General features: G+C 38.6%; 1 protein-coding gene across 2 annotated transcripts in view; it reads left to right on the plus strand.

The window, feature by feature from the left end:
• LOC125723173 (BTB/POZ domain-containing protein KCTD8-like) overlaps positions 1 to 13,372 on the plus strand; it is a 46,062-nt gene that overhangs the window by 13,991 nt on the left and 18,699 nt on the right. The window contains exon 3 of one of the 2 annotated variants that reach the window (XM_048999579.1): positions 432 to 848. The exons of the other annotated variant lie outside the window; for it this stretch is intronic. Within the exon in view, the coding sequence (XP_048855536.1) occupies positions 432 to 513 (82 nt within the window). The 3' untranslated portion in view covers positions 514 to 848. Of the gene's footprint in view, positions 1 to 431; positions 849 to 13,372 lie in introns of those variants that run through there. 2 annotated transcript variants of the gene reach the window in all.

Genomic DNA, 13,372 nt, shown 5'->3' on the forward strand with positions numbered 1-13,372 from the left:
TCAAATCTGTTGGTATGTGATTAAACAGTCAATAAAGATTTTGATTAATTGAAAGTGAGCTATTTAAATATAAATACGCTGTCAGTGCTGTTACCATTATTCATTTATATAGTTGATTATTGAATGCTGGATTTTGTAAATAATTAATGACAAAAAAATAAAGATGGTTATCTGAAGGCTATCACACTGCAATCAGATGACAGCTATGTACATGCAAATAACAATAGATATTACTATAATAGTAAATGTAAAAAAATGAATGGGACAACAGAAGAACTCAATATTTCCACACATCTTATGCTAAAATTCAGAAAAATAATTCTTTGGGGTATGAATCAAAGTATCAGCTCAGGAAGGTGATAAATAATGTAAGAATGTACTGTAGGCTTAGGGGACCCTGAATTGACTGAGTGCCCCTTGTTTCTGCACAGAAATGGCTTCAGACTTCTGGGGGCATGGCAGTGCGGGGGAAGGCCTGACTGGACCAGGAAACAAGTCACTGAAACTCCCTAATAAATGCCATAATGCAGAGCTGTGTGTGAGAAATTCAAGCCTAAATCTCAACAGGTCATTTCCTATTTAAATCATTTTCCAAATTCCCCTATTGTCACAAATATGCTCGGACCCGCTGTGGGATTGATCACTGAGTCTTTATTGAGCTCGTCAGAGGTAACAGATCTAGGGAGCGGACAGAGATGTGGTCGTGCAGGCAGGGTCGAAAGCCAGGGGATCAGGAACAAGCGGCAGGTAAGAGTCAGGATCCTGGGTTCGTGGTCAGGGTTGCTGGCGAGAGGGTCGATCACCGGGGAATCCGTCTGAACATACAGACAGAGCACACGGGGAACTCACAAGGAGGAAGAGCGAGGGGAGGAAGGGCAGTAGACAAGGGAGGTTGAGACAAGATGCAGGGAGAGTCGGGCTGGGCAAGCAGAGCAGAACGGAGCTAGATGGGAGACAGGGAAATTAAACGTTGTCTCAGTATGTCTCTATACATCAACATTACCTCACGCCGGGCAGCGGTTATGGTCATGCTTTTGTCCAACGTGGTTACTGGGTATTGGTCGGGGGCAGCTGCTTCCCATTGCCGGTCTGCCAGCGGGGCGTGACACCTATAGCATCACCTATAAAACTGATCTTTATTTAAGCTGCTGCTGTCAATCTGAACATTACCAAGATTTTGTGACAATTCTGTCTTCCTCACAACACTCTAATGATTATTATTGAAGTTTCATTCTGTTATTCAAAAGAGAGATTTTCAGGGTCTGACAGAAAGTAAAGCTGAAAACACAACACGGATCACCCCTTGTCTCCAATGCTCCAATGATAAGAAGTTGGCTTCCATGGCAGGTATCCATTAGATCTTTGACTTTCCTTCTGAGAGCATACTGTACTGTGATATTCATATATCAGTGTTCTTCACTTACAATATCTCTCCCCAAGGTACAAATTGAAAATATATCATTGTGTTGTGTTCTTTTTCCACAAAAAAAACTAAGGATTGAGAACAAAATTGATTTAAAGTGTAGTGATTGAACAGCTGATTGCTATATGCAATTTAAAATGTGAAGCCTCTAACTCTGTAAATCTGGCTCAGTGACACCCATTGAAGCAGAAACTCTGTTCTTTTGTTGCCTTTTCATCTACAGTCTAATTTACTCTTTTGTGAATCAGAAGCTCCGTTCTTCCTATTCTTCACTGATGGTTTCATAGTGACAACCAGTCGCATTTGTGAATTTGTATCCGGAAGGTTGCCAGATTGTGTGCCAAAAAGAACATCGTACTCTGCTGCTGGAACTCTCTGTCCTTGTCAAGTAAACTCCATGAATCCTTGGTATATTATTTTCTAAAGAAGAAAAATCTGGAAAAAAGATGAATTTCTTTATTTTCTTAGAAAAATGAATCCTTTTCACTGCCAGTTAAAAGCATTTGTCACACTTCAAGGAGGCACGGAACGGGGAAACATGAGCAGGAGTCGCAGGATTTGGGGAACGAGGGATTTATTAGGGAAGTAACATTGAACACAAAGAAAAAGCAGACTGTAACGTCAATGACAGGACTGGGGAAACATACTAGAATGCGGACTTACATACACAGAGAAACAGCTGGCAACACGGGGATTCAACATGAGGTAGCGAGGGAGCATGGTGCACAGGAGAATCTGACAAGCAGGGCATGACACATTTTTTATTTTTTATCTAGTGTCATAGGTATTCAAAGACTGTCCCTCTCCACTAGCCATCACTATGAATTCCACTAACATGTCAATACGGATTCTTCCATGAAGAGGCCATTTTAACCAGTGATTTTTATTTTGTTTTTAATTGTCAGTAGGTCCTTGAGTAATTTTGCAAAACGTTTTTGAATTTCAAAAGCATTTCTATTATTTCTGTGAGCCACATTATGTCAAACTACAAATTAATACACCTGTATTTGAAGAGTTTATTTCCAAAATGCATCACACTCCATTTTACTAATCTCAGTTAAAATATACCCATGAAGTAGCTGGGCATCCAGCATCAGAAAATTCTGAAATCTCCCTATATCCTCTACTAAACACACTGCAAGTGCAGATTGTGAGCATAATTTGTTCTGCTAACGTGCTCGTAATCCAAAGCACTTGTACATCAAAGCGAATTTTCACATTAGAAATAATGGAAACTCAAATGATTCATTCCACAACCCAAAAATATTCATATAAAAATGACTAATACAAAATATAAAGTAAAAATACATAAAAAAATTAACCTACACTTTACCTTTGAAATGAATTGTGGATGATGTGAGGGAGACAAGAGAGAGGAGAGGAGGAGGGTTATTTTGTAGAACGACTTTCACTATAACTAACAGAATCACTGCTATCTCTTGGCTCACTGGAATCTTTTTCTTTTTGTGTGACTTTCCAATGGCTGCTTTTGCCTCCTTTTCGATTTTGGTCGAATGTGGACATTGCATTGTCGTTAAACAGATTCATCGCTTGCACTGCTACACCCTTATTCGGAAAGTGCTTTTCTACTAAATTTTAACTACGAGTTACGAGTGAAGGACGCTGACTGAGACCGAGCATGGGAGACAATTACCCACAATCCCACAGCGAGAGAGAAAGAAAAAGGGAGAGAAGAACCATTGGTTCAGTTGTGATCATGTGACGCTTGGCAGACAAAAAGTGTACATAATACTCGTATTGCAAGACGTCACTCGTTTATCAAGTTAAAATTTATTAACATTTTTTGCTCGTCTTGCAAAACACTTGCAAACCAGGTTATTCGCAATCCGAGGTTTGACTGTACTCTTTATTTGCAAAATGCGTTGTACACCAACTCCAATTAATTACAAAATGCATCATTCCTTCGAAGCCAATCAGCGCCCATTAAAGATGCGTTTTACATCACAACCTCCCCTGTTTTTGGTTCTAAAAGATAATGATCAAGAGCCCATGCAGTCCCAAAAAATTACATTTGTTATTATATTGTGTGCAGAAGGTATGAATGTTGCACACTGTCACTGTCTCTTGCTGTTTTAGAGTTATTATAACAGTTATTGTGCTATGAATTTACACTCGGGGCACCTCACTGTAAGTTAATGTGAAGTGTACATGCCTACATTCAAAAATTAATAAAAATTTGCCAGTAAAGAAATCTGGAAACACAAGGGATGTGCAAGAGTCATCATTATCAACTGCTGAACCAATGTCTCATTAGAGCTGAAATAGGCTGTTTTCATGGCAATTAATAACAATAACACAAATAATGAAAGGGTTTGAATCGCAAAAAGTATTGGTGTACATCAGTGTCTCAGTACTGGACATCAACAGTCTGTGATTAAAAACCGCTTGGACTGCTTTTATTAAAACATATTACAACCGGAAAAAACAATACTGAATATGAGGCAAACTATATCAGATATTTTAAGATTGAAGTAAAATTTTATGAGGTGTGTTCACTGCTCCATGTTCACATATGTGTTCAATACCCTGATTATGTTCTGTGCAAAAGATTTAAAAATATATTATTGCAGCATCGGAATATGTGGTATTTTGTAAAAAAAAAAAAAAAAAAAAATGGATAAAATATTTAGGGGAAATGTTATAATTATAGTGAATACATAGTTCAAAGAAAATTTTAGTATCTATGTTGGATGTTTTTCATTTTGATAGTTTTAATAATTATGTGAAGTTGACCCTTTCAGTTAATTTGCTAATTTGCATAAAAAATCCATTGTTTTTTAATTTGACAAAATGGATATGATTCACTTTGCAAATGCACTCATTTGTAAAATTTAAAACACACACACACACACACACACACACACACATAGGTTTGTAATTATATTTTTGTGGGGATTCTCCATTCATTTCTAGATGGAAAACTTTAATCCCAATATGACGACCTTAACCCCTACCCAGTTAAGTAACTTAACTAAATACAGTACAAGACTTTTGGTATTTTTAGATTTTTTCTTTTTTTTTTAGTTTTTTTTTTATTGCATTCACAGATCTTTGTGCGGACCTCAAAAAAATAGTCCCTAAAACATCAAGAAACAGGTTTTTTAATCACATTGTGGTGTACATTTGATCCCCACAATGTAGTATAATATATAATGATATAGTGAATATACTGAAATTTCCTGAATTCTCAAACTGTAGGCTCCTAAGAGTGACAAAAGATTTCATTATGTCAGAAAGTAAAATATAGTGAGAGAAATGTGTGTATTTGTCTCATTAGTATTCAGAATGCCAAACTCAGTATTTGGTGGAAGCGCATTTCCTAGTAATTAGAGGTAATGAGAAAACTGAGGCTTCAAACCCTAGGTAGGATTAAGGTGTGCTGTCAGTCAACGTCTTGATTAACCCCATGGAAATTGGAATACATCAATATGCGAATGACAGTGCACAGTAATCCCACCCACTATGAGCACTGAAGGCATATTGCTTGAATCACTAATCGAAGTCTTCTTGAGGAAGTCTTATAAGCTTCACATGCTAACTGGCAACAGGTTTTGTGGTTTCTGCTTCTCAGATTAGCTCTGGGTCGCTCAGGTAGCTTTGCGATCGCTACACAGAGCATATTTCAGTTCTTACCCCAGATCCTGCAAAACAGTACCATAACTGGGCCTCTAACCTAACTGGAAGCTATATTTACTTGTACTATTAAAGTTCTTACAGTTCATATTTTTGTCTGTTCTTAAAATCGGTGTTCTAATATTGAATTTGCACTCCACTTTGAATGATGGGATACCATTGCCCAAGCAATGCTGCATGCTGCTTTTGCAGAAAACATTGCAATGTTTAGACTAAAATATTAGTTTTTTAAACATACAAACTTCTGGCATGAAAATGCTTAAAGAAAATTAGGTTCTCGTAGATACATGCTGGAAATGAATCTATGCAGAATAACACAATTCTTATAAAATGTACTCATTAGAAAATCTTCCCCACTTTTACATTGCATAAAATTATATTTCTATTACTTCTAGGCCAGCTTTTTCATTTGTTCCTTGTGTCTGGTCTCATCTGACATCTGTGGCACATTTTGAGAGAATTGCTGAGGAGATTTATTCATTCTCTAATAACTGCATCCTTATTAGCCAGGCACACATTTTGCTACAGCAGTGTCCTGATTCTCACTAATGCCCATTCTCCTATCTCAGCCACTGAGATATCCACAGGCTTCCATGTCAGTTTTCCAGGTCTGGCTCTCCTTCTGGAGGAACGGCAGTGTGATTTAATAGACTATGAAGTGTCTTCAGAAACCAGCAAATTTTCCGCACTTTGCGCATTCTGTGGTTTTTGGTGGTTTGACAAGTGAAATTTAGCATGCATGACTCATGATGGATTCACAAAGAAATAATGCAAACAACTGGGCTGGTTTCAGTATTAATAGCCTTTTTGTTTAGTTTTTATCATTTTTGATTTTAATGTGCTCTCATTACCGCATCTTTGCATTATCTGTGTAACAGCAGCCCCATGAAATTTTATCTTTTCATCGCTCTCTGGACAGACCTGCCAGCATGGTGCATGTCCCTCAGGTTGAACCTTTAATCAGCTCGGACAATAAAAGTAAGACATGACATGTCATTTCCAGCAGCTGCAATAATTACAAGAACATATGTCATATACATATATGAAATGCTGTGGATGTATTTATACACACCCACACACACACACATACACACAGGTTTGTAATTATATCTTTGTGGGGACTCGCCGTTAATTTTTATAGGGAAAACTCTAATCCCAACATGACGACTTACTTAAACCCCTACCCAGCCCTAACCTTAACCATAAGTAACCAAACAAAATACGAGACACAAACACACATTATGTTCTTATATATATTCTTATATACAATATTTTTCAGATCTAATTTACTATATGCATGTGAGATATGATTTTTACCTTGACAAGCCCATAATTTCTTAGAAGTAGATGAGATTTTTGTCAGATGCTAATTATTATTATTTTATTTTTGGGGCGAGGGTACAGAATCTATAAAACTGACACTGGAATATTGTTTTTCACAAGTTTTTCAGGAACAAATTTATGAGTCAAACCCTTTGTACTTTGTTCTTTGCTGTTGCAGAACAGGCTATGGCAATATAGCCATCTTCAAAGCACGATTTTCACATTCCTCTACAGCAGTGGTTCTCAAACTCGGTCCTCAAGCCCCACTGCCCTGCTTGTTTTCCAGCTATTCCTGCTCTACACACTGCTGATTACCTGGATCAGGTGTGTTCAGTCAATCAGCAGTGTGTGGGGCAGGAATAGCTGGAAAACAAGCAGGGCAGTGGGTCCCAAGGACCGAGTTTGAGAACCACTGCTCTACAGAGACAGAAGACTTCTCCATTTTATTTTATTTTATTTTATTTTTACAAAAAGGATAAATTGTGAGCACAAACTCCTGGCTTACAGCCTTCTGACAGTATTACAACAAACATGTGCCGCAAAGCAGATTCCCCTCATTGAGGCATACCTGCCTTGCTCTCATGCTTTAGAGGCAACAGAAGTGTAGAAAGACACCATGAAACAGAACGAGAACCCTCTCAGTGCATTTCCTCAGCACACATTTTACTCCTTACCACAAATTTCATACAACAAAAGTTATTTTGCTGAAGCAATTGAAGGGGAACTGACACTAGATAGGAACCCAATTCTACCTGATGTCCGACTGAAAATTTTATTTTGAATCCTGATTCTTATGGTGCCCCAAGACTTGTGTCTTACAGCCAGTATTTCTGTAGGGTTGCCTTTTGCAGACTTACTTTTCAATTATAGATCAGTATCGTACAGTTTTTTTTTACTCTGTCCCTCTCCTTGAGCAGAGGGCAAAACTCTTTAATCTCACTCTAGCCTAAAGTCAAAAACATTCAAATTTGCCAAGATTTTATGTGGTTCTTGGATCCCTGAGGCATTTATATGTTTCATCACATCATATAATAAGTTCTCCTTTCTATCTTCTACACCTACCATTGGCCAGACAGAGAGCCGATAATAATGAAGACAAAAAAAAATTAAGAATGTCAAAATGTCTCCATTCTAGCAAGTGTCTAGGTGAGGGTTATCTCTTAAATATCACCCCAGGCATGATAACTTTCTGCTGGCCTTGTGAATTTTGTTGTGCATTAAATGATTTCATTAGAGATGTGACTCTCTGTCGAATACCCAGCTTCTTAACATTCCCATTATACTCTTCACTAGTTCCATCATTTCAGCTCAGCCTCTTTGTTGGGACTTGTTTGATTCTTCCAATAGCCCAGAGGGGTATTACACTAAAATACAAAGCACCTTAATGCAGTTAAAACATTTAAACCTTTGCTTTATTACTAATACAGTAATATCTGCTACATTTATATGATTATTTTACTGTTTCAAACATCAGTACATGTAGAAACAGCTATTGTTTCATTTGTAAGGGGAAACTTTGAATATGTGGTTATTCAAATAAATAAAATGGGTTTTTTTTTTAAAAAAAAACTGCTACATTGGCCATACACTTGGCTCACCTTCTGTTTTTCAGTGGAAAAAAACAAATTAATTTAATATTTGATTAAAAATTAAATTGTGTATAAGAACAATTGACAATAACTGTATTAATAATTAAAGCATAAATTTCTATTTAAGATAATAAGCCAATTGGACAGCAGGCTACACTAAATCTTGAAATTAACATTTTCTCCGTTATTATTGTTTAATTATTTTAGTTTACTTTCATTCTCTTGAATGTCTGCCTTTAATGCAGCTGTAGATTTCAGAATGGAGATAGCCATAAACAGTAATACTATATTTATCCCTGTCTAGTAGCCTGCTAAATGGATTACATGCATGCCTATCTGTCAGCTTAGGACTGCTACATTATAAAACCATTTTCTCCTGTTCACATATATACAGGACATACACACGCAAAGCATTTACATCTTTATGGCGAGATACAGAAAGACGACGATTGTGAGGGATGAATGCCGACCGACCCCTGACAATACATAAAAATGTCCCCCGGAGATGAATCCTCTAGGTGTTTTCATTTCCACGAAGCTAAACTTATTATGAGACAACCAGAAGTAGAACAGGCAGCCTAATGTAAGAGCATCATTCAGTTCATGAGCAACTACAGCAAATAGGTCTGTTAGCAAAGTTATTCTCATAGTCATTATCACACGCTATTGTGACTTTTAATTTGAAAGACAGAGTACCCAGACAGAAGCCAGATTAACTAATTATTTTAGTATGGTTTGATGCTGGGCTGTACAGAGACTTTTTGAGGGGCAGGTGGTAAAAGGCACCAACAGGGGGGTAGAGGGATTGGTGACGGCAGGGGGGCTGGCGTTTTGTTAAATCCATAAGATAAAAAAGAATGCCTTCAAAGAGAGGCATTTTTAATAGTCCCCCTCCCCCTTTACATGTCCCTGGTGATGGCAGGGTGGCTCAGTGTGCACTGTGACCACCAGGGTTGAGAGTTTGCTTCCTAGCTCTAGCGCTGATTGAGGAATTGGTGCCTCTTTGTTACAGTGCATGCTTTTAGTGTGTGTATCCCATGACATGGACTGATGTGCCATCCAGACTCATTCACTGTGCTTCACTGCAGCCTTGCCTTGGATGTGGTTATGGAGGCCAGATGGACATATAGACTCAATTATACTTATGGATTATTGCATCATAAAGAGTCAGTGAGACCTTGCAGCTTGTCGGAACTTATTTCTGAACAGATGTGATTATGGGATTCTGTGTAATATATGAGTCCTTTATTCTGCAAGCACAGTCTAAATGATCAACTACCTCAGATTATAGTTATATACAGATGAAATACCTAACAAAGGAATTAACAAGAGAACCTACTGATTTTTTTTTCTCAAAGTGACCGGTCATATCATCCTTGTACTAATTAAATTAGCAGAATTTCAGATATTTATGTCAAGAGTCTCTTGTGTGACAGGCGATGCTCAGGAGTTGCAGGTTTGATTATGTGATGTACCCTTTGGTAGGCATGAATGGGAATATGCCAGGTTTAGTAATGATGCAAGGCTTGGAATATTGGATGAAACATTTTAATGGACATCTATATACAGGAAATAAAATAGTCAGCTTTTTGGGTCACAAATGCCATACCAAAATAGCCCCCACCATTCGGTGATATGGATTCCCTGTTATAAACTAGGCCACAGTGGGGTTTTAAATGCCTCTTGGCACTTGTCCACCTTGGAGTGTGGTTGGCCTGATAAGCACACGTTTCAGCAGCTGGGAGACGACGGGAGAGTGGGACTTAGTGTGCCAACTCTTGCATGCTCACTCCATACAATGCTAACTCTGTACCAGCTCACTCGGAAATATCCAGGCTGAGTTAGGAATGTCAGTCGAACTTCTCCAAATGGTGCAGCTTGTGGCGTGGAGCGTTAAGGTCCATAAAAAGCCCCATGGAAATATTCCTGCTGTGGCGGCAGGTCACGTGCACGCAGCGCGGCAGCATCTCCAGTCAAACTGAAACATTCACTTTGCCCTTATTTAGCTAGTCTTTCTCTGGGTCACCTCCAGGGCCCCCGAGAAGATTCCGCTCCCCCTTTTCAGGTTTCCAAGCAGTACTTAGAAGCTCCATTCAAAACCTTTCACCCTCCTCCACTGTGAAGCAAATTAGCTGCCATTTCACAGGGCTGCACTCTGAAGTGTGTTTCGGTGCCCTTTCATGGCAATTCGGCTGATTGGATGATTGCGCTGTTCTACACACTGCACCCAGAGCAAATCTTTTCATGTTAAAAAAAAATTTAAATTCAAAAAGTTTTACATTTTGGAGTCGCTGCAGTGATAATGTATTACATTTTCCTTTCTGAACTACTAATTGCAGTTTCCTCTGCAGAACGTTTCAGAATTTTTAAGATACTGATTTAATGTTTTGAACCAAAATCAGTGGTATTTTGTTGCTGTATGTGCTGGCACAGTGTACAGAAACCTTTTTAGTTGTTCTTTTCAAATTTTCATCTTCTACTTCTAAAATAAATAAGTCTATTAGGGCCCTTGTAAGAGTATAGATTTTTCTAAGGTCTCAGCTAAATGCACGTATTATGCCAAGTTTCTGAACAGCTTAATCTTTAGCATCCTGGCGCTTTTTATTTCCCAAAAAAGCACTGATTGAATAAAGCTACAGCCTTGGATATGTGCCAGACAATAAAAACCGACCCTTTAGTTAGGGCTGGTCAATGCTAAAGGCGACACCAGCGATCACCTAGGCTGCTAGATTGTAAGGGGTGCCATCTTGCCAGCCAGTTTCACTTTGCCTTGGATGGGGGGCACTGGCGGCGGTACTGGCGTAGATCACCATATAGGCCAGGAACGGAACTAAACAAATTAAATGAAAGTGCAGTGTAACATTTCCAGTGCAAAACAGCCAACAGAGGAATGATATAGAAGTACACAAGACAAAGTTTGGCAGTATGTTAGCAGCGTACAGTATGTAATTGAAGCATGGCAGCAGTGTATTACATAAGTGCAGAAAATGCCAGTCCATTGCACTCAGCATGCACAGAGGTAATTCAGAGATGCCTATTTGCTTAACTGCATGTCTTTGGATTGTGGAAGGAAAGTAAAAACCCATGTAAGAGGGGAACATGCAAACACACACACACACACAATACAGGACTCATAGCCCAGCAGTCCTAGCCACTTTGCCTTCCAATATTTATATCATATACCTATATTTGCAATATATACAAACATATATACATATCTACATATGTGCTTATATATTTTAAATCACATAATAGATTTGTAGGGGTTGTGGTACTGTAACTGAAAAAGCAATAATATTGTTTTGAGAAAAAATGAAAGAAAAATAGCACATGTTATCTAGTCATGTTTTATCTAGCGGGAAATTTAGCTAAATAGAAAGAGGTGGTGTTGTGAAGACAAGAAGACAGACACTGATGCGGATCAGCTTCAGGAATTCCCATTTATTAAGTATTAACAACAAGATGTAGGTGGATCTCCAGTTCCACACTGGAGTTCCAGGAATTGTGGTTGCAGGGTTCCAAAACTGAAGACGGCGAAGGTAACCAGGGCGCTGAACCAAAATCCGTAGTTGGTCTTCCAAGTGGGGTCAGGCAATCGGCGTCGGTAACAGGAGGGCAGATGCGTAGAGTGAGGTCAGGGTTCCAGGCAGGGGTCGAGCATTAGGCAACGGTACAGAGGGGAACAGGCAGAAACTCAGGATCTAGGAAGCGTAGCAGACGTCAGAGCACCAACAATCAGACACAGGAAAAAACACTCGAACTCGGGGCACACCATGAAGATCTTGCACAGATCAGAAAACTGGGTTGCCAGATAAAGCGCATAAAAACAAGGAGAAACTAGCAGCAGCTGTGAGAGGAGTGTCCAAAACCGGAGCAACCGGCAAAACTAGAAAAACTGGACAATAGGGCACGAAGCCTCGGGGAAGCCCTATTGGTCAAAATCCCCAGGGGGGTGTGGCTGAGATGGCAATGGGGATTCTCCAGCGCGATCCATGACAGGTGGCTGTTAAAAGGATGGATGCAGTGAGTTTAATAATGGATCCCATAGCTGACAGGAAATATCCTCTCCTCCTTTGTCACTTTTATTACTAACATCATTTTTCCTACAGCAAAAAAAAACCTTTATTTCAATCTTTCAATCCAGGCTGACAGTATATAAGACATTCTGTAAACTACTGTAGGATTTTCCCCAAATATGCAATCAGCACTGCATATCAATTGATTAAAGTTTCAGTTTTGAGAATACTATAGGAATCAGTCTCACCCCATAGCCCCCGTCATCAGAAATACAGTTTGAAAGGAAACAAAACCTTATAACTTATTATTTGTCTGTTGTCCACTGGGTCTTTCAGTCATCTATGCTTTTATGCTTTAGACTTTTCACGTTTGTGTTTTTCTTAGTTTCTGTAAATATCATTCTTTAAACTCACCAAAAACTCATCTGTTTTGCATAAGAGTGCAAGACTGTTCCAGTTTTTTAATTATTTGCAGAAATGGGCATTTTCAGGTGAGTAGCTATTTTGTAATACCCACTCAATAAACCCCTCCCTCATTTATGTTCTCTTATCTTTCCAATGTGGATGGATGTCTAAGGGAATCTGGCCTTTGTGTCACCTCGTGTTTGTATCCTAGGTAATCAGGAAGTCATAGATTGCAGCTTGAAGATTCCTGTTCACTCCAATCAACTCAAAGATGTACAATTTACAGGGGAAACATGCTTCAGTTATTTTGTGTTCACTATGATTTCCAGCGGTGCCAATAATCGTGGCACACGTGTTTTTGTTAATAACTATTATTAATAATAATTATTTCTTGATGAAGCATTTGTTTTTCTATGAATAAATATATTTCAATGGAAGGTTGTATTTTTCTCATTTTTTCTAACCCTTTTTACAAATCTTTACAAGGGGTGCCAATAATTGTGGAGGGCAGTGTAAACAAATTTCCTTTGACTGCCTAAGACTTTTGCACAGAAGTGTATATACATGCAACTCAGGAGAGGGATATCTATAAATATTACATAACATTAAACATTAGTAACAATACCAAGCAAAAACACTGCGGTCCACACCTTTTCAGCAGGCCCTTTAGGCTATAATCAGTTAGCATGTTGGTGGTTTGATAAATCTGTGGGAAGACTTGGCAAACAAAAGTTTAGCATCCTTATTTGCCTCAATGTTTATCTGACTCCTAGTCCTCTTGGCTGGGTCTCTGACTATTTGGAATCAATATGTTTCTGAGAAGCGCCTACTAATGTTTATACCGTGTATGTATAGTTTGGTTTTAAAATGATTTTAAGAATAAACATTTGGGCCTTGTCCTCTGCTTTCTGTGTATTTAGTGCCCTTCATTTTTGGTTCGTTTGCAGTTGGCCCTATTCCCT

This window comes from Brienomyrus brachyistius, unplaced genomic scaffold (assembly GCF_023856365.1).
Source record: "Brienomyrus brachyistius isolate T26 unplaced genomic scaffold, BBRACH_0.4 scaffold46, whole genome shotgun sequence".
Classification (NCBI taxonomy): domain Eukaryota; kingdom Metazoa; phylum Chordata; class Actinopteri; order Osteoglossiformes; family Mormyridae; genus Brienomyrus; species Brienomyrus brachyistius.